This window comes from Larus michahellis, chromosome 2, assembly GCF_964199755.1.
Source record: "Larus michahellis chromosome 2, bLarMic1.1, whole genome shotgun sequence".
Lineage (NCBI taxonomy): Eukaryota > Metazoa > Chordata > Aves > Charadriiformes > Laridae > Larus > Larus michahellis.
Window position 1 is genome coordinate 79,361,133 of NC_133897.1, and position 21,095 is coordinate 79,382,227.

The following is a 21,095-nucleotide window of genomic DNA, read 5'->3' on the forward strand; positions in this document are numbered from 1 at the left end:
TGCACATCTTAATTACTTTTGGTGTTTCCCTTAAAGACCCAGAAGCTGGAATCAAGGGAGTCCATAAGGCCCTTCACATTCATTCAGAGCAAAAGGTAAACCTTTACTTCTGCAACAAAGAGGAAGCAAATTCTCCCCAAAAGGCTCCAAAACCCAAAGGAAAATAAAAGGAAATTGACATTTGTTGTTTTTAAGAAGTCTCAGGATCTTTAAGCCACTCTCAGGATTTTGGAAGGCGTGATGCTTTGATGCACAAAATTGACAATGCTGCCTTTGTGTTGAGTGTGCCACCATGCACGAGTTCGCTCAACAAACTAAGAGTAAGGACTCCCTCCGTCTGCTTCATCAGCCCTTGCAGCTTCTTTCTTATTCTCTTGGTTCAAGCGGTGGCAAAGGGAGAAGACGTTGCCCCATCTCACCTCCGCTGCCTTTTGAGAATGCCCATCCCTTGTGCCTTTGCTAATTAGACACCCGTGACATCTCACTGCTTACAAGAAAGCTGGTGTCAGCACATGCTGTACGCTGTGGAGCTTTTTTCTTCTTTAAAAGGGAACACATGAACACATGGTTGGGGTTCACAGGAGAATGAGGCCGATGGCTGATCTCTCACTGTCCTGGGGTGAGATCCTTCCCTGCAAACCAGCACGACCAAAGGCCCTGACCCTGTCTAACGAAATCACCAGTAACGTTCTGGTTAACTTCAGTGGTGGTTGCCATGGCAGGAAGCAGAGTGTGCGTCCTCTACCTTCTGCTACCTCTTTTTGCCTATTTGTTACAAACTGCTTTCTGCAGCCTTTCACCCCCATTTTATCCCCATTTTATCCTCGAAACCAGCAACACGTTTGTCACTGACAGAGGGGGCTGCTGGGGCTCACATTAACTTTTCTCAAGTGAGCAAGCCACATTCCCCTTCTGCGCCGGGGACTTGTGCAGGCAGCGTGAGCTGCAGCTGGGATAAGCACCAGAGGTTCGAGACGAAGCTCTTCCACAGAACGTGCCGACTGGTCCACCAGGCTGCAGCCGAGCTGGCTGTGGACACGAGGAGCTTCACCTCACCCCTGGCTGTTCGTTGTCTTCCCTCTGCCAGAGCTGCTGCCAGAGCTGCTTCTGCGAGTGTTTATTAGCTGCTCTCTGTCAGCATGAGTTGGGTTAGCAATGATCTACCGCCTCAGCTCAGTTTTCGCTTGGGAAAGGCTGGGGAACGCTCACATTCGTGGTTGAAGCCCCACACCTGGGTGGCAGGGGGTTATGGCAGTATGGATGGGTGGTGGCCAGCAGCTGGGGATGTGGCTTGTTTCAGCAGGACTCAAGAGGAGATGTGTGACCAAGCCTGGAACAGCAGTGGGCTCCGGTCAAGGCACTTTGCACCTCTGCTCTCCTTACTGCCTTCGGCTCGCTTGTCTGCTTGGATTGTAAACCATGCAGGCAAGGGGCTCTCTCTTAGCTGTGGGTTGGAAGACCAAAATGAATGATAGCAGATGAATTTGCTCTCAGTTCTTTTAGGCCTTGCTTTAAAACATTCTGTTAAACTCTCAAGAGTATTTTTTTCCTCACTGGCAAATATGATGCTGCTGGAGTTCCTCACTCCCACCCCCATCACCATCACGTGCTTACAGTGAGCCAGACTTCTCACTTTTCTTAAGGCTGGATTATTTCTACCTTGCTCCCATACTACCTGTGGATGTCTTCCTTCCCTTGGCCCTCACGAACAAGGCCTTTCTTGATTTATGCCACATTTCCTTAAAATGTCTCCTCCGCTGACCCTGCTGGTTTCGTTGGAATCTAAGCTTTGATTGAAAGAATATATAGCTCCAGCTATTGGCGCCTGGGGTGAAAACCTTTGGACTGACCTGAGACACTGTTGTCAGGTGGGTTCTTCAGCTGGTACACAGAGAGAGGGAAGGGCCACCCACAGCAAACTGACATTATTTCTGGAGCCTAGTGACTGCTCCCTACATATCCAGGTTGTTAACAAATAACGCAGGTCCTGCTCGTGGACTGGGAACTTCTTTCCTGGCAACAGTGGCAACAGCCAGGCACTGGGGGCTTGCAGATCATAGGCTAACGTTAGTGACCTAATGACCAGTGAGGATAATGGTGACCAAGAGTGTGGAAAGAGGCAACAGGGGAATGAATAGGAAGGACTCCATGCTCCTGTTGTACCTGACACTGAGGTGACAGATTACTGGTATGCTGTGTTATATTACAGTGCTTACAGTATAAGAATGGCCTTGGAAAACCAACACATACATACAAAAGAGACTCATGAGAATGATCTAAATGTTTTGTGGTGAAAGACAGGAAAGAGCAACCATGCTTATCTTAAAAAGGAGGTCAAGGAGGGGTTTGGACAGTCAGTCTAGAGGTACTTCAGTAAGGACGAGACATTGGCTAGTAGGGATTTCTTCAGCCTGGCCAAATATAAAGCAAGAGACAATGGCTAGAAGGTGAACAAAATCAGACAAGAAGTAAATTATTTTTTTAAATGTGCTGTAGTTCAAAAAGAAATTAACTGGGGGAGGTCTTATGTCATCTAATGCACTGAAGATCAGACAAGGCCATCACAGCGGTCTTCTCTGACCGTATAATTTCTGGTTCTATTTTGCAAATAATCATTCAGCTTTCATACAAATAGAGAAAGAGATAGTATATGGAACTTGAGACGTCCGTTCTTACCCTTTCTCTCAGGACAGCAACAGAACTTCTGTGCACAGAGCAAAGACAGAATAGATGTTTTAGTACACAAAGGACCAACTCTAGTAGTTGCCTAATGCCCTTGCATCCCATTCAAGCCAGAAGAACAGTACTCGTCATCTCACTTGATGTGTTGAACTTTCTACAGAGTCCCTTTCTCAACATACAAACGATACGATGGGGAGATTTCTATTTACAACCGGAGCGTTCCAGTTTCTTCATGCTTTTCTACTCATGTCAGCTGATTTACACGCAAATCCTAAATCACGTCGATTTTCTGTTCGTGTTCTGCAGAGGACCTAAAGCAGTGCTATTGCTAAAGGGAGAATGGGCTGGCAAAGTGGTCCCTCACTGGGGTTTGGGAGTGCCACAGCACTACATACCCCAGCCGGCGCTGGCGGTTCTCTGTGCAACTTGACATCCCAAAGCAGCCCCTCAACAAAAAGATGGAAGTGACCATTTTATTAAATAAGAAACAACAATGCTGACCTCTCGTGGCCATCCTAGCCCGTTGCAGCAAGGTATCACCGGTGGCATCTCCACGCATCAGCTGTGCACATCTAGCAGGCTCTGCTATGCTTCCCATAATGGGGGCATCACCTTCCCATTGCTCCCAGCTCCACCCCACTGCTACTGACAGCTAATTTTGGCCCCAGCTCAGGAAGGAAACGGTGGCCAGGACCCAACTTGCTGCTATTGCACGGAAATCAAGCTGGCTGCCCACATTTTGTTGCCTGCCGAACAGTGACCTATCTGGAAGAGATTGATTTGGGAGCACCGAGCACGGCCAAGTGCTGCTGAAGCCAAATATACTGTTACAATGCAACAGCACTAACAAACAAAACGGCTGGGACAACAGGTTATAACAAGATAAAATTCTGCCATGAGTTGATGTAAAATCCATTACAGAAGATTTTATGGGTCATTTATATGTGGCGATGCCATTCAAATAACAAACTGCAGCTTTATGTGCCATAACTCATTTTTAATTCTGCACTTTGCTTTATTCTCTACCTACCGATGCCTGTGGGACTAAGTCTAACATTTCAGGTCCTCTGAATAGCTCTCAGACAGCACTTTCACCAAAGAAAAAAAAAAAAAGAAAGGAAAAAGAAAAAAAAAAGAAAAGAAAAGAAAGAAAAGAAAAGAAAAGAAAAGAAAAGAAAAGAAAAGAAAAGAAAAGAAAAGAAAAGAAAAGAAAAGAAAAGAAAAGAAAAGAAAAGAAAAGAAAAGAAAAGAAAAGAAAAGAAAAAGAAAAAAAAAGAAGAAAAGAAAAAGAAAAAAAAAAAGACCTTTAATTAGAAAGCTTCATCCAGCCCCCGAAACATGGGCATCTGCAGAGATTAAGAACAAAGTAGATGAAAGCTCCTTGCAGTGGATATTTCTTAAGTCTGGACAAGTGAACCATAAAAAAAATAAAGCTAAAAGCAAAACAAGGAAACCTAGCAAATGTCGGTGCCAGTTAAATAGTTCCTTTCAGCAGTCTGGTGGTTTGGGTCACTCAAGTGTTACCCATGAAGTGAGCTTTGTCAGTGAGGGACCAGAAACCCGTTATGAACACCCTGATGAACCGGAGGGGTACCAAGTGGCAGGTGACACAGTTCTGCTGCAGGAACCCTCAGTTGCCACATTGAGGCCATCACATTTTAATGAGGCAATACCCTACCACATGTCTCTAAATCATTGCCAACCCCTGAGACCACACAGTCCAAAATGGGACTGATCCATCTATGGATCGGTCTCTGCTTCAGAGCTGGGGGTCTTGGTACCCTCTCCTTGAAAGTATGTGACTTTCTGAAGGACTAAGGTCACCTCAAAGTGACCTTATGGCCTGTTTTCAGTGGTCAGATGTCACACCCTGCATATGTTATGGAGAGAGCCAAAGATAAGAGTTTATGAAACAGTGGCTGGACACCTAAAGAAAAGAGGGGAGGTGCATTTAAATTAGCTGGTGAGGAGTGGATGGCTCTGGAAAAGGATGACTTCCACCTTCCCTTCCTCTCCCTCATCTCTGCTACAATCACGGCCCTGGGTCCACAATAGACAACAGTACGTTGCGGCCTGGAGAAAGCTTCACGTCCGATTTGTTGGTGGCAGTGAAGATGTTTGTTGTGGGAGCTGAGAGCCTGATGTCGGACACCGCCAGCTCAGCACAGGAGCGGCGTTGCCGGGGGCAGTGGCCCTGCTGCCGCACCCAGAATAGCCTGAAAACTCCGGCTCATGGAGCAAACCTTCCAGCACCGCCTCCCTCTCCAGTTAGTCCCATCACTGGTGGGGGGGGCAGACCCCCGTGCACTGCACTCCCTGCTAAGGCTTTTCATTGATTTAGGGTCTGTGTGGTCCAAAGAGGGTTAAGGTGCTCCTCGCTTTCCGCAAGCTTTATAGCAGGACCTCAAGTGGCACAGCCCGGAGCTCTGAGAGCTTGGTCCTGCCCACGGCCAGGCACCCTCGCTTCCCGCTGCAGGCACCCAGAGCCGAGGGGGCTCTGGTCCCTCGCCCCCACATACGTCGCCAGCCGGCACCTCCAGTACAGGACGGCTTAGCTCCCGGGTGAATACCAGCCGTATGCAAGAGATGTGAGCCACCCCCGATGAAGTGATTTTTTTTCCCCCCAACCCCCTTTTTTTGTTTGGATGAGGAGGCTTCAAGGGCGGAATTTGGAAATCTCCAGTCCCTTTCCAAAAGCTTTCATTAAAACAGCCCATAAAAGCAGTCTCTGGAAACTTTAGGAGGCCTTTAAGAAAAAAAAAAATTAAAATTAAAATTCAGTTTTATTGAACAAATGGGCAGCACTGAAAATATTCAGAAAATTAAAATTAATTTGAAAATAATTAAAAATAAGAGAAGCTTAGTGTATGTTTCCAAGTTCTGGGTAATATTAAAGAAGCATTAAAAAATTGCAAAGGAAATTTACTGTGAGCAGGTGTTTGAAATAATTGGGGGAGAAAAAGGGTTGACTATTAATTAATGAAGAATTATGAATGTCCCTTGTTGGATTTTTTTTCCTGTAGTCAACATATTTTTAACCACATGAACTTAGCGAACACATTTTAAAAGTGTGGAGTTGCTTTACAGACATACAGGGAGCTGAGTGTTATTTTATCCACATTCATTTTCTTTTCGCCAGTGGCATGCATTTAGCAGGAGCTGTTGAGAGGACCGAGGTACTCCGGCAAAGGCCCCCGCACCAGCTATAAAGCGCGGATGCTGATATTTTCAGGGTCAAAGGCAGTGAAAGCTAGAACATGGTGGCTGGCTTCAAGAAAGGCAAGTGAAGAGCAAATGTACAGGGCCTGGGCGTGCATAGGAACTATGGGGTTTCATCCCAAAAGCTTTTTGGACACCTTTTGAACCCATCAGGGCTCTGTGCAGAAACAGAAACTTATGCAGGAGCCTGAGTGTGGGCTCCAGATGTGGCGAGGGCACCGCGATGTTCCTGGCCGCTGATGACATTCGGGACCCCGCCAGAAGACATTTTTCAGGAGAAAGGGGAAACAAAGCCTCTGCGTGAAGGCTACGCAGCCCGCCAACTTGGACGGGAAATCTCTCACCTCCTTGCATAGGAAGGACGCCAAGAAAGAGGCTTTGCCTGGGCTAACCAGCACCCCGCTGTTGAAATGATTGGTGGTCTCGGGGCTGCCTTGAGCGGGTGTAAAGAGGCAGCAGCTCCGTGTCCTGTGCTGGGCTGTTGTAAAACTGTTCTCTGGCTTCTTTGCTTCCTGCAACCCCCAAGCTCTGCCAGACGGGTTGCGATGGCTTTGCTCCCTGTTGGCCAGGAGCGCTGAGCTCCCCGGGGGATGAGTGTGACTCTTTGGTTGATGTAACTTACAGCTTAATCAGGAGGGTGTCTTGCTGTATGCCTGGATCTCACGCCTGCAAAGCTCAGGCTCGTCAAATACAGGCTGATATTAAATAGGAGCCCTCCAGTGTAAGAAGCCAAAGTTGCTCCTCAAGCATGGTGTGGACAAACCACCCAGAAAAAGTGCTACTTGCTGAGTATAGGCCAGTGCCAGGCAGAGGCTGCTTCCTGCTTTCTCATCCTTTAGCTTTTTTCTCAGTTTTTGCTCTTGCTCTTCTTTTTTTCTTTTCACTTAGCCAGCCCAATTTAAGGTTGATTTAACCCTGCAGGAAACATTCCTTCTGATTTCAGGCTGACTTATTAGTCAGTGAGCTCCTAGATGGGGTAAGGTTCAGCAATACCAAATAACAAGCCAACGGTCTGAGTGTGACGATTTAGGGAGAAAAGAGTGACACCAGCTCCCTGGAGTGACCGAGCACCAGAAATTTCAGTTCTCTCTTCTTTCCTCCCTAGTGACCTGGTCTAAGTTCTTGCAGCAAGATTGCAGCCGAGAGCATCTCAGGCCCCAGTTATTTGCAGAGAGCGCTGAGGCTTCCTTCCAAGATGTAAGGTGAGTATGAGACGTGAGCGGACCTTTGACAGCTATCTGTATTTGTTTCATTGGAAATGACTCTTCTTTTATCTTTGTGTATCTAGAGACCTTCACAGCTAGCAAGCTGCAGAAAAGGCACGGTTTCTTTCCATTACTTACTATGATAAATGACAGGCACATAAAATAAAGCAAACAAAAACCCTGGAGTAAACAAAATCAGCATTTATTCCTCAGTCATCTGTTTACAGGACTGCTCTATGTTTTCCACAAAAGAACACATACCAGAGATACACGAGTTAATCTAAAAAACCAGATACACAAGCCAAAGTGATATGGGACATGAAAATCCACATGCTTCATAATTTAGTTCTCACATGCCTGTCATCTAACTTTAAGAGAAGCTGCTGTGGGGTACACAAACATTAGTTCTGCCGCACCAAAATGTGATTGTTAGCTCTACTGACATAGCTAAACAACGTATTTACAAAGCACTATCTCTGCCAGTCTTCATCTAAGATTTGAAACAGGTAGTTAGTTGTTCAAAGACCAAGCCTTCATGGAAGGTGAAAGAGTCTAATGTCCCTAAACGGATTCATGCAGTGTTTAGTTGTATTCACACGAGATACAAGGACAAGTATCTACTGGTGACGATAAAAGTAGTATGCGAAGATGCAGCGTCCTCCTGCAAGGAGTTTGGAGCATTGGCATTCGTTCATCACTGCTGTGGGTTTGACACTAAGCAAAACTGCAATCGCTATCACATATTAAGTGTCCACAAGCTAAGAATTGCCCCGCTCACTGGTGCGACCATGGGAAGGGGATGGGATGTTTTCAGGTCCCCATCAGCGGAAAAGAGCTGAAAACACCTGCTTTTCTCACACCTCCTGCTGGTGGGGGCCATTTTGTGAAAGAAGCTGCCAGTGATTTGTAATATCAGCATTAAATTGAAGATACCTTGACTCTTACTGCAGCACTTTAACCACTGAAGAAAAACAGTATCTTGACCAAGATTCCTTAACTGTTAAAAAATTAAGGTTCTTTTTATTTTTACTAGTCAAGACTGGTGCAAAGCAGATTTTTTTTTGGCGGGAGTGTGTGTTAAACTGGGTTCTTGTGCTACTCACACCACAAAAGATGGACCAAGCACTTCCTTTATTTAATTCTGCGGAGCTGCACTGTTATTCCTAGTTGGAATCAAGTTACAGCAGAATTTAGCTTAGGCTTTAACTTTATTCAGCTTTTGACATAAGAAAGAAGGAATATGAAAAATAAATTAAGAAGTAGCTTCTGTTGTAATCTCGAGAGTGGATTATCACAGATTGCCAGATGCTTATGCTGTGAAGGTACTCAGGGGCGCAACTGGCTGCAGGTGCTCACAAACATGGATACGATAGTATGGACATCTTCCTGTAGTAAAGGTTTTTACACATTTCATAGCCTCCAGGATGCTCCACGTGCAACAAGAGTTGGAAATCCACTAGTGCCCCACCTTGAGCCAAATAAATTTGCTTCTAATCCTGATGCTAATGTTAGACTACTCTAGCATATCTCGGGCAAAACTCTCTGAGATTTTCTCTAGCTGAATCTCTCCGCTGCATCTATGGAAATGGGAATAACACCGTCCTAATTCTTTTAAGCACTAGGTGATAACTGTCTTTCAGTGCCTGACAAATAAAGATGTGTTTTACTGAGTACAGTTACATCTGAGGCCCTGGGAAAATTACAGAGTGCCTCCAACTACCAGTGACTTCCCGCAGGTCGTCCCTGCAGAACAGTCGCTATGTAACATTACTGCTAAAGCTGCCTTTCCAACCAGAAAGCCCTCTGCCTTTTTGCGGTCCAGCAGGGAGTCTGTATGCAAACCTGGAGGTCAAATCATCACCTGGTATAAATCACTATGTTCCCATGACATGGCCTTTAATTTTACATGTCAGGAAGAACACAATGTTTTACACAGACCAAATACTGCATCTTGACACTCCACCACAACTAATGTTTCTATATCGCTCTCGTAGCACCTGCAGCCATCTCTGTCTGTGGGCATACAGCTAAATGGTGTAACGGCAGCTAGTACAGTGCCTTTCACACTTAAACCTGCTCCCAAGCACAGTAATTCACAGTTTCCAAATGCAATCGCTTAAACCAATACACAACAAAAATGATAATAAGCAAACTCACATAGATGCAGTTGACTTATAAAAACTAAGCCACTTACTATTATTACCTAGTGGAAAATAAATAATGATGTGTCAAAACAATAATTTAATACAGCTATTAGTCATTAAAGAACATATTTAAGGAAAACAGAACCAAAAACAAACTTGCACACACACACACAAAACAGCATGCTGCTCAAAGTGCAATGAGACAGAATTAGAAAGCCACTAAAAAGAAGTTATGTCAAGTTATTATTTAACTAAAATTAAAACAGCCAGAAAAGATAGAAACAAACATCTCTGGAGACATTTTTCTCAGGCACACCACTACAAATAGCGGTGACAATTACACAGCAATATAATTTTTTTGCCCTTAATATGATAATGATCTTGATAATACAGCTCCCTTTTGATTTGGTGCTGCAGATCTAGAGTCTATGGGGCCATGCCAAGAAGTACGCCTGGGAATTTTTCCTCCGCCGCTGGACATCTGCAGGCCCACGCTTGTGCTTAACACTGGGCACCAAATGGCACCTTCAGTCACTGCAGAGCCTCGCTCAGTCCAGCCTCCTCCAACTGTCCCCACCTCAACCTCATCCCCCACTACAGGAGCTGTTCCAAGGATGAAAGAGCGGGGCAGTCTACAGGTAAGACTCAAGAGCGTGACCATCATTATCCATGTCAGTAAGAATGAAAGTTAAGTCCCTTAAGTATATTAGCACATTGCCCAGTAGCACAAGCAAGGGGCTGGCGAGGGGCGAGGTACCCCCTCCGCAACCCCTGCCTTGTAAAAGGGCCTGACTTCTCAAGGGGAGTGAAATATGTCAAGCTCTCCCAGCCTCCCTAGTAAATCATGTGTGCGTATTTCTGACAGAGCACTGTATGGATGAACTCCGTGGATGTGCATAACAGAGGCCATGTTCTCCTACAGCTCCTGGAGGTTTTGTGGCCGACTCCGCGCAAGACACTCTAACACAGGGCTGATCTTTATGGCACTAAGCTCTTAATTACTACTCAGATGTATATATCCACAAATGATAAATCCTCTTAATTCAACTGAGCAACAAAGCAGGTAAGACTGTAGTCACACTGTTACTTTAGTATAGTTAATAAGGTTCAAAATGACATGCAATTTATTCATACCCATGTAAAATCTACCACAGGAAAAACAAAACCCGCAACCCAATCCTACAATGCTGTCACTAAAGTGCATAATGAGATCTTGCCATTCCAAAGTGGTCTGCTGCATTTTAGTCTGATCATTGAGTTGTTTACCGAACAAAAAGCTACAATATCTTGAAGGCAGTCAGAACAGGAGTGGGAATTTCAGCCCTAACAGAAAGGTAGCTTTTCTATTTATTTTACATAGGTGAATATAAATGGTGACTAAAAATAAGCAGCCCAGTTTCTATCTAAAAGTCATATGCTCGTTTTCTTGCTTTGAGACTGCTTAGTCTTTTCCCAAAGAAACCTCCATTTCTGCTAGTCAAAGTTTACTTCAGCTAAGACTACAGATAAGGATCTGAAGGTGGCAGTGCTCTACATGGTATCGCAGTTGCACGGTGAGTCATTGTGTGATAGTAGTAATGGGGCTCGTGTATTTGCAACAACTAGTACAACACATCAGTATTTCTTAGATTTCATAGCTGTAACAAGCCCTATTAATTTACAGGAGCAGCCTAAAGAGATCTACTACAATGGCTTTAAAACATTGGATCAAACTGGCTGTAGAGAATGTCATGGCCATGATGTCCCACTAATGGGCCCCTTCTATTTCAATATGAATGCTATCCAGAAAGGACGAAGGTAGGAAAAACAATTCATTAGGTGGTGATGAATAATACTGTTTTGTCTTTATGTTGATCCCCTTTAAAAAAAAAAAAGACATAATTTAAATATAAATACATATGAAATGTATAGATAAATATATAGAGATAGCTATGTTAATATGTAGTTTGATCAGAACTGGATTAATCAAAGAAAATCTAAAGGCACCATAGTATGTCAGCATCACTGAATAAAATAGTCACTATACTTTGCATTTATGTAGTTCTGAAACCAAGCAGTCAGAAAGCCATACACAGCAGGCAATAAGTTTCATTATTTTAACCTCACAGCCTAGGCAATTAACACTCAGATTCACTTAACAATGAGCCATAGTCAAAGAACCTCAGGTAAATAATTCAGCTGTTCTGACTCCCAGTTTTCTATCTAGTTAAGAATCAGAAAGGGTTGGGAGCAAGGTAAGAAAAGAAAACTTTAGAAAAACAGAGGATTTGCACTTGAGCCTGTACCCGGAGGTTATAATGAGCAGAGGACTGACTCTCCTCTTTGCCAATGGTCTTAATCAGTCCTACTAGCATTAAACAAATTAGCTGGTGTGAAATCACCCTCTGTTAAAATAACTGAATTATACTTGCATATTGGAGAACAGTCTGCATGGGTACAAGTGAATAGTGCCTTGTTTTCTTTCTTTTTTAATTAATCCAAATGTATTTAAATTGAACTAAATCATCAGGATAAAAAATCCTAAAATGCATCATATCACGGTTGCAGCAAACTCACATATGTGCAAGGAAAGCCTCATTTCTCACTTCCACTGGTGTTACATTAACACGGCTTTAACTTTGGTTGAGCTAATCCTTAGCTCATTTTAGTGTGACAGGAAAAACAAACTTCAAATCTTCTACATAAGGCAGCTTTAAATTGGCTGCAATTTTTTTTTTTAATTATTTGACTCTAGTGTCAAATCAACCTTGTCTACAGACAGTGACAGACTGCCTTCTGCGCTGAGATGAGAAACAGTCAATTTAACCTAATAATTTTAACCTTAAGGAGCCTTCGATAAGTAAAATGGGACATAAGACAAGTTAGAGAAAAGTTCGTTATGAATCCAAGCTAATGTAGCACTCCAAGACATGAAGAACACGGTGTCCAGAAGAAACACCTTCCCACAACCTGAAGAAATACTTTCCTTCTTTCAACAGCTGAATAGAGAAGAAGCAGCTCAGCGATGCTGGGACTTGTCCTGCAGCTAAAGTGCTGTTGGTCCATTCAGTAGAAGTCTTGGTCATGTCAGGGGGATAAAGCACCAAGACTGCTACTATTTTCAAATCTCTTAGCAGCAGTAACCACACAGCAGCTTTTCTGCAAAATAAACAAAACAAAAATCCAGTTAATTCAGCAGTATACTTTTTTTTATTTGGTTAAGCATTCTAGGACAACCACATGGTGGTTTCTTTGTGCATAAGGAAAAGAAAGCAACGCCGAATCTTCTTGCTTACAAAGGATTCTTGCAGCCACCTTATTTGTGAGATGTTTTATACAATATTAGAAAGACAAGGCCTCTTTGTTAAGGGCAGAAATGGTCCTGGAGGTCTCTCTTGAAATGCAGCTACTCTGTTTTTTTGCCTCTCTTGTCATACAGATCACAGCATGAAAAGGCATGCTGCAAACCTCTCCATTTATTTGTGTTACCACTGCAAGCATTTATAATGCCAGGTCTAAATCAACTGGCACTTAAGTGTATTATTTTGGGTTAAATGTGGTAACCATACTACTTGCCCGATAAAAATAGCTAAAGGGATTCTTTGAAAACAAAGCACTGCTATGACTTTAGATCCACTCATTAAGTAAACTCAAATAAACTCCAAAAAGAAAAACACACACAGAGGAAATAACACTGCAAAAGCCAAAACCAGGTTTTCCTGCAGGTTAGATCATGGGTAGGTTACTATGTTACAAAGCTATAAAAAGTTTATTTAAAAATAATTCTGACTGCTGTTGGACAGTCAATTTATCTCAAAGTTGATTTTCGTTGTAATAGAAAATTGTGTAATACAGTGCTTCCTGCATTTGAGAGGGAGAATTTTCACCATTTGGTTGTTGTGCAGTTAGCGGCTTGAAATGGGAAATACAGATAAAAACACTAGTCCTGTAACAGGTGGGGAAAACCCGTTTAGAAAACTACTATGTAGAAGCACACACGAGTGGACCAAAACCTCCACGTAACCTGTCCCGGCACCAGTGGAGTGGGGATGAATGCTGAGGAACACAAAGAGGTATTCATTCCCACTGGATTCCTACTACAGAGGCTGATGTTCAGACATTACCGTATCAGGAAGCTATGTGGCTTCAGAGAGCAAGTAGGATATCGTAATGGTACCTTACCCTCTCTGACCTCCAGCGTAGCATGGAAAGGCAGCTTCAAGTCCCCAGGATAGCTCATTTAAAGACCATTAACTTCTGTGTTACTACACTACATTGTATAAAATCTGTTCTAATCCTGCTTAGTCAAAACAGAACAAAAATTTCAGCCTCTCACAATACTATCTTTTTTACATGTTTCTGGACAAAACCTGTTGCAAATAAAACCCAGGATATCACTTGCCCGACCAAGCAGATGATGGATAATGGCAGCATTAAAAATTTGCTTGTGGTGAAAAGTGGACTACTTTTATTTTGGCAACCGTTATTTTGTTACTTGTGACGCACGACTAAAAGGAAGTGGTTTTACACAGTGTGTGTGTTCTCAGCCTCATTCACATCTTGACCCTCCACTGAGTCTTGCCCAAAGATGCCCCCAGAACCTTTGAGTGGTTCCCATGGTCCTTCAACAGAGGCACCAACTTCTGTGGTAGTCGGTAAAAGGGGCTGTGGGAATTGGTCTACTAGTTTATGGAGATACTGTGCCGCCTGAGGTAGCTTTATTTCACAGTGGCTGAGTGAGCATGCTTTGGTCAAAGACCAGAGACAGAACATGAGAGCAGACTTGAGTCTCCCTGATCCCCAGGGGAGGCAACCAAGCCAGCCTGACAACCACTAATGAAGTGTTTGTTAATGAAAGGGCAAAGACAGGGAGCCAGAAAAAAAAGGACAGAGACGCTCTGTCAAAATTGTTTGAGTTGCTACTGGCTCAGGGGGCAGAGAAGTGCCCTGTCAAAACTGGGTCCTCAGAAGTGTGGAGCAGCTTCTTTTAGGGGACACCTTGCTTTCATTTCTCTACAGTTAGTGGAGCTGCCCTGAGCGTCTGGCCCGTGCCTCTGCTAAAAACTAATTACTTTTCATATTTCTACCCTTTTTAAACCATACTCCTAACCACAGCATGAAAACCTGAAAGCTTTCAACACTGAAAAATTATTGGGTGAAATCCTGCCCCATGAGAGCCAGTGGGAGCATAACCATTCGCTCTAAAATAGCCAGGGTTTGCAGCACATATGGCTTCACATATATGATTTTTTTGCACATTGCTGTGACTTGGGGTAAGTGATAGGGCCAGTTTACATTTTGAATGCTTTCCAGACAACAGCGAGGATGGTGGTGGTGAATACAGTTTGGACTGAGCACTTTGGACTATGCAAGGATTTGGCCGCCCACTGATCTCTTCTGCCGGGGCTACAGTATTTGCGTCTGAAGAAAGACTTGGGACCTGAAACAAACCTTCTGTTTGGCAGCTCTTTCAGAGGTTATTGAGCCGGGGGTGCTTGGGACACACTGTCACCTTTAGCCTTCTTCTAGGGGAAAAAGAAAAACAAACAAACAAAAAACAATAGAAAGATACCATTATTGGAGCATTAATTGAAGATCAATCATGTCTTATCTCTAGTTAAGGTAATGGCAGAACACTGCAACATAAGCATGTTTAGTGAAGCTATTTTGCAAACCACAAAAAGTATGAACAAAAAATACCGAGGTGGGAACTGTAAAGGATGACATGAGTTGTAAGGTTTCTCTTAGGGTAGGGTTACCCCAGAAGAAGACTGGTGACAGAAAGCAGCACAGCAGGTAAGACCCTGTGTTCTTGCAGCATTTGGAAAAGATAGCCTGTTCCCCAGGTTGCAGGAATCGGAGCTTCACTGGACCCCAACTAAAGGAGTCAAATTTTATCCTATGAAGCCCTCTATAAAGAGATACTTAACCATGACTAACTCTTATTTTTACTGTGTACGCACACTTATAAATCTTCTAATAATCTCATGGGCATTGCTGTTCTGGGAGTTTATAATAAAAACTAAATTTCAATTAAAATTATAATAATTTCTTTGATTGTTATTATTTCCCAATTTATACTACTTCTTGTTATCCTTACTCTGTGTAACAGGAACGTCTCGCAAGGACAGAGCTGTCAAGACACTGTTCAGTCCATCCTGCCCAGAACCCACACCACCTCATCAGCAGAGCTACTACTGCTTTATTATCATCATAATCTTTATTCTTATTTTAATAGGATTATTTTGTTAATTAATAATATGGTCTCTTAATTCTTAATGATGCCTGTAGTTCAAAAGGCAGCTTGATAGGCAATAGAGCAATCATTTTATTTAACATCGATGTGCTTTGCCTGAAGAGGAGGAAGTGTAAAAATTCTGAAACCCGCTTAAAATTATCCCCCAAGGATAAACTGAAAGACAGAGTGGACTCCCTTAGAATCAGCCAACAGCAAGCTCATCAACAGTGTGAATCTCTCAAACTCATTGACTACTTAACAGAGGAATAATCAAAATGATCCACTCAGCTCAACTGAATCGTTTCTGTGAACAAACAATTGCTTCTTTTGTGTTGGCCACTACGCTGGCTACCTTGAACGGCAAGAAGGTGCTTAAATACAAAGACACGGATTGGGTGAGGTTCCAAGCTCTGTTGGGAAAGGTATCACTCGGGAAGAAGTAGGATGAAACCTAACAGCACTCATGGGGGACTTCAAGAGAGCCTGAAAGGGCTTTCAAAGCAGGAAGAATTATCCTCAGCTGGAAAAATCTTTTCCTATGGTAACTCAGTGCTCATTTTGCAAATAGTCTCCATTTGCTAAGAAATGGATCCACCCAGCAACACACAGCAATTGCATGATCTTATATTTCTTCCCAGATGTGCAAGAACTGATGAGCAAGTGTGAGCATGCAAATTATAACAGCTAAAAAAAACAAGCAAGGGGACACACAAGGCTCTCAGTAGCAAGAAATGCAGCAGCAAGGAAGAATCAAAAGCAGTTAAGAAAAATGTCAAAGCAAATAATGATGTGGCAACACAAGAAGGCAACAGCAGCTCTACAATGCACACGGATATTTAAGTTTAGGGACCTGGAGTCTGCAGTGGAGCTTGTGGTCTGATAACCATGGGTGTTTTAAGGCAGCAGTTGCACTTATCCTCCAGCTAGAGGAGAACCAGAATGCTGTTAAATGTTTTTCCCAGAATCTGAAAATTCAACAATTATTTCCTACAGGTCATGTGTTCTGCCATCATGCAATGCTGTCACTTCAGGACACCATGCCAGATGACATCTAATCCATGTAAATTTTGCTTCACAGCAAAAATCCATTCAGGTAATTTCAGAGTGTTTATGAACACAATGAACAACATCAATGAAGTGGCATTATAGTATTCTATGTGGACACAAAAAACTTAGATAAGTCACAACAGTTCTGCAATGGAGCAGTAAAAGTGACACAACTGTGATATGACGGCATGGAAAACACATTTCAAAGATACAGGGATTATATACCATTTTTCCTTGATGAGAAGCTTTGAAATGAAATCTTTGGCCTGATCAGAAACACCTCGAAATTCCTCATCTTCAAAATCCCAGCTACAGGACAGGATATTGTTGAGGGTCTCATTGTCATCTTCACCCAAAAAAGGAGACAATCCACTGAGGCTAAAGTAAAAAGAAATATGTTCAATCCTCCTGCCTTTCCCCTTCCTGTACATGATCTTCTATGACTGTGCTGTCATTCTGGCCTATCTTGAAATGTATTATTGTCTAAGAAATCTCCAGAACATTTCCATTCTCTCTTCTATTTACATGATCACCTTTCTTCCCTAAGAAATCAAGCGTTACTGTCTTTCATGGTAGTTACATTTTCTATACCTTTGACCACTCTTGCACATACCTACTGGGAACTTACCAAGCAGCCTACAGTATTCTGGAATTGTGATGCTCAAAAACTCATGAGATGTGCAATGTAACAAAGAAGAAAAGCTCATGGTGATTGGAAAAGAGGAGAGATTACTGAATATGGCATTTGGAAAGATGCCTGCGTTTTCTATTTTGGATACAGATTTTGCCAATGTTCCAGTATAACAACAAATTTGGATGATTGACACAGTTCAACCTAGAAACAGCTTACAATGCAGATACTGAATCCTACTTACAGCATATAAGCAATGACTCCTATACTCCACATATCTGTAGGAAAGGAGACAAACTCATAATTCACAACTTCTGGAGCAAGAAATTCTGGAGTCCCAAAGTTAACTCGGAGTTTTTCTCTGGGTTGATATCTAGGAAATGGAAACATTAACAGAGGACACCAATTACAGCTCTAATTAAAGTTGCATCATAAGTTGTCCAGCACTTAGAGGGATTTCAGAAGCACACAGGAAATTCAGTAGGAAAACAAGGACAGGCAGAGGTACAAAGTAAAAATAAATCTACCCATATACAGATCGAAAAATGCTTGCAAGCTTTAGATCGTACTTGAGGACAAAACCCAACTGCTATACAAAGGAAGATATTCAAGTTTCAAGGACCCCTCAGAGCAGCTGTTATCATCTTTTGGGACTTTTCCACATCATAGGCATGGAATTTTTAACCAGTAAATCCTTCACTGAGGTTATAGTACCTAATTAAACCAGAAAGTGATATAGCATGGGATATATTATAACAGCCCTTGGTGGTCTCTTACACTCTTTTTGAAAGAATCTCATAATATAGGAGACAAAAGACCAGAGAAGATATACCCCTGGTTTTGTCCATTTCAGCTGTTCCAAGATACTTATGTGCTTGCTTAGTCAGAATCAACCCTCTTTCAACCTTGTACCTGAAAAAAGGCTTCAGAATAAATCTTTTTTACTCAGCTCCAAACATTCCTTATTAAAAGATATTACTGCTTAAAAGAGACATGTTCAATTTGTCCTAAGAACAGTAGGAGACCATTATGTATCAAATATGTCATTGTAGAGATGTAATACTTTTTTTCATTGTTTCCTAATTCATTTACGATTAGCAAGAACACATGCACGTACCTTCTTGCCAATCCAAAATCAATAATTTTTATTTGATTTGCTGCTCGGTTCACACACAGGATATTCTCAGGCTGCCAAAAGAAACCAAAAAACACTTTAATGAGAAGCAAGTATTAAAAACTGGGCTTTTAACAAACTGTAGGGAGAAAAAGTCTAAAAACATAGCAAACATCTCATAAGCACCTTTTGCTTTTCTCCTTGGTCAGATTTCTCCACATGGGTACCCCCTCCTGCTATCACAAAGCAGTTGGGGTTTTGTGTTCTGTGCCTTGCAACTGCTTTTTCTTCTCCTTGGCTTTTCAATTTGACATAAGGCAGCAGTTCAGATAAAGAACTCATTAGAGGGAGTGGGACAGAGAATGCAGACTTCCAAAGAGGGGTTTCGGGATTCTGGCACTGTGATTTTACAGACCTTTATAAGCTGACACTGATTTTTTACAAAAAAAAAAAAAAAAAAAAAGAATTTGTTGGACTTTGAAGTTTATGTTACAGCTTTACGTTTCTGAGTTCATGAGTGTTCTGACAGTAACTGTCTGATTGAACACTGATATATTAAGCTAGTCACATCAACTTAATGCTTTTCTCAGATATTTTATCAAAAGGTAGGATTCCCAGGTTAATTCCCTCCAGATTTTCATAGGGCCAAATGCTGTTCTTCACTTCCCTGGCAGGAATCCATTAACTTCCTAGAATTACTCCAAATTCATACAGAAGGGACTGAGAACAGAATTTGGCCAATTATCTTTGAAATGTAAATACCTAAAATAGAGTCTCATATCCACTGCCAGCAGTTTTATAGCTACTCCGTCTTGTTGCTCATTGAGTCCTCTTTGAAACAAAACAGCCCTCAACACTTAAAACATTAGTTAACCTTTGTCACCATTACTAATTCATTTTACATGTAGGACTTTTAAACACCATAGGGCTTTTAAACACCGTATGTCCATAGTTTCTGAGGTCCTGGACAATTACGGTCAGGATGATTTTCTTTCAATTTCAAGCTTTCTTCCCCAAACTCATCTGTTACTGACAGCAATCTATGAACAAACAAAACAGAAGGGAGAGCCATAGCTGGCAAGCACATGAAAAGTGGTCTCTGGGAAGAATTTCTTGGATTGCGTATGTATCTTTTGTCAGTAGTCTGACCTCATGTTAAAACTCTGCCATATCCAAGAATATAATTTATGTGTCCCAAAGAACTGTGCGAATTTCTGCTTGATAGGTTTCTAGGTAACTGGATGTTTATAAAGAAAGTGAAAAGTGAGTCTGGTCATTGATTAGCAACTGAAGGAGGTCCCAACAAGCATCTGTTCATTTGCTTAACCACTGCAACAACATATACGCTAACAACATCAAAGATGTATTATATTAACTCAGTTATTACAAGCCAAAACCAGCAGCCATAATAAAAATCTCACCAAAGAGAAAACCATCTTGTGCACTTTTTGTTTCTTTTTGCTTTGTTGCACAGCTCAGGGATCACTAGGAAGCTTTATAGCCAGTCATAAAACTAAAGACATCAGCCCATTTTATTCCTGCACTAAATAGAGGTAAGAAACAAGTCTATTAATTGATAAAAACAGGTGAAGGGAGAAAGAGACAGCTCAAATGTACAGTCTAATGAAGAATACCTTTACAACAAATGTTTTCTAAGGGGTGACACTTAACCATCAGCAGTCAACCAGAGTAAGAATGTGCAATTGGTGTATTTGTCTTTAAAAAGAAGTGAGGAAACTTTTTGTGTATATATATCTGAACTTCAATAGCTCAGATAACCAAGCAAGTACATGGCAGAGAATCTGCCACCATTCTCTGGGCTTTCAGCTGCACTAGCAGCTATTGCCTAACCCAACACAGACATACTGTATTTGTTATGTCAGCCACCGACTATTTTTATTTCTTTCATTTTAGCAAGTACATTTTAATGTATTTTCCCTTAAGCTGGCTATCTATTGATACCTTTCCATGACCATGACAGTGTAGTGTAGTCGTCAGAAAGACATGCAGGGTTTCCACCAATCCTCAATGACCCTTGAATTTAGTTCCCCTCTCTCATCATGCCTTGGTTTCTGCATGGTAAAAAATGGGGATAATTGCTACCCCAGGTCTGATGTGTAAAACAGAAATCTTGTGCACCTGAATTAAATAATATTTGCACATAGAATATCCAAATATCAAAATTGAAAATAGCAAGATATTTGTAGTCAGCTCCTGGCTTTCTGTAAAATCAGTCTGTGGAAAATTCAAGCGCTATGAGGCTTGATGACATATGACCACAATTCTCATCTAATTTACTTACCCCTGTAGTAATTTAACTGCTCTCAATGCGGTTAAAGTAAATACACATTGGTATAAGAAAAGCAGAATAAGGTCCTCTGTTGTTTCTGCCATGGGAATCTGCTAAGCTGATGGCCTTCCATTAAGAATAAGAATTTCCGCAGCTGTCATTGCACAAAACATGCATCTCAATTCTCTACCTTGAGATCCAAATGAAGAATGTACATTTGGTGCATGTACTGAATTCCCTCGCAGATATGTTTTATCAACAAGATAGTATCCATCTCTGTCAAATTGCAGTTTTCATCAATAATTCGGTCGAATAACTCTCCTCCTTCCACACTGATGAGAGAAAGACAACAAAGTGATGACCAAGCCCAAATGCAATCCCATGCAGTTAGAGTAATACAGAATTTATACTATTGACTATTTTAATCATTCACAGTCAAGTTCAGTAAGGTGGGTCTACACTATGAGCTTGCACTCTGATCTGCTTCCCAAGAACTAGGTTCTGATGCATACCGGCCTAAACTTTTCCAGGTTCTGAGAGTCCAGT

At 42.0% G+C, this 21,095-nt stretch overlaps 1 protein-coding gene across 5 annotated transcripts in view; it reads right to left on the bottom strand.

Moving 5' to 3' along the window:
- Positions 1–11,720: 11,720 nt before the first annotated feature.
- The window catches only part of MYLK4 (myosin light chain kinase family member 4), an 81,384-nt gene continuing 72,009 nt past the window's right edge, over positions 11,721–21,095 (bottom strand). For 3 of the 5 annotated variants that reach the window (XM_074576076.1, XM_074576077.1, XM_074576073.1), the window contains 7 exons: positions 20,740–20,881; positions 18,263–18,333; positions 17,390–17,518; positions 16,740–16,892; positions 16,318–16,390; positions 14,681–14,754; positions 11,721–12,388 (listed from right to left, as the gene is read on the bottom strand). In XM_074576076.1, the coding sequence (XP_074432177.1) occupies positions 14,707–14,754; positions 16,318–16,390; positions 16,740–16,892; positions 17,390–17,518; positions 18,263–18,333; positions 20,740–20,881 (616 nt within the window). In that variant the 3' untranslated portion in view covers positions 11,721–12,388; positions 14,681–14,706. The remainder of the gene's footprint in view (positions 12,389–14,680; positions 14,755–16,317; positions 16,391–16,739; positions 16,893–17,389; positions 17,519–18,262; positions 18,334–20,739; positions 20,882–21,095) is intronic. The other 2 variants (XM_074576075.1, XR_012585628.1) reach the window with 2 other exon arrangements.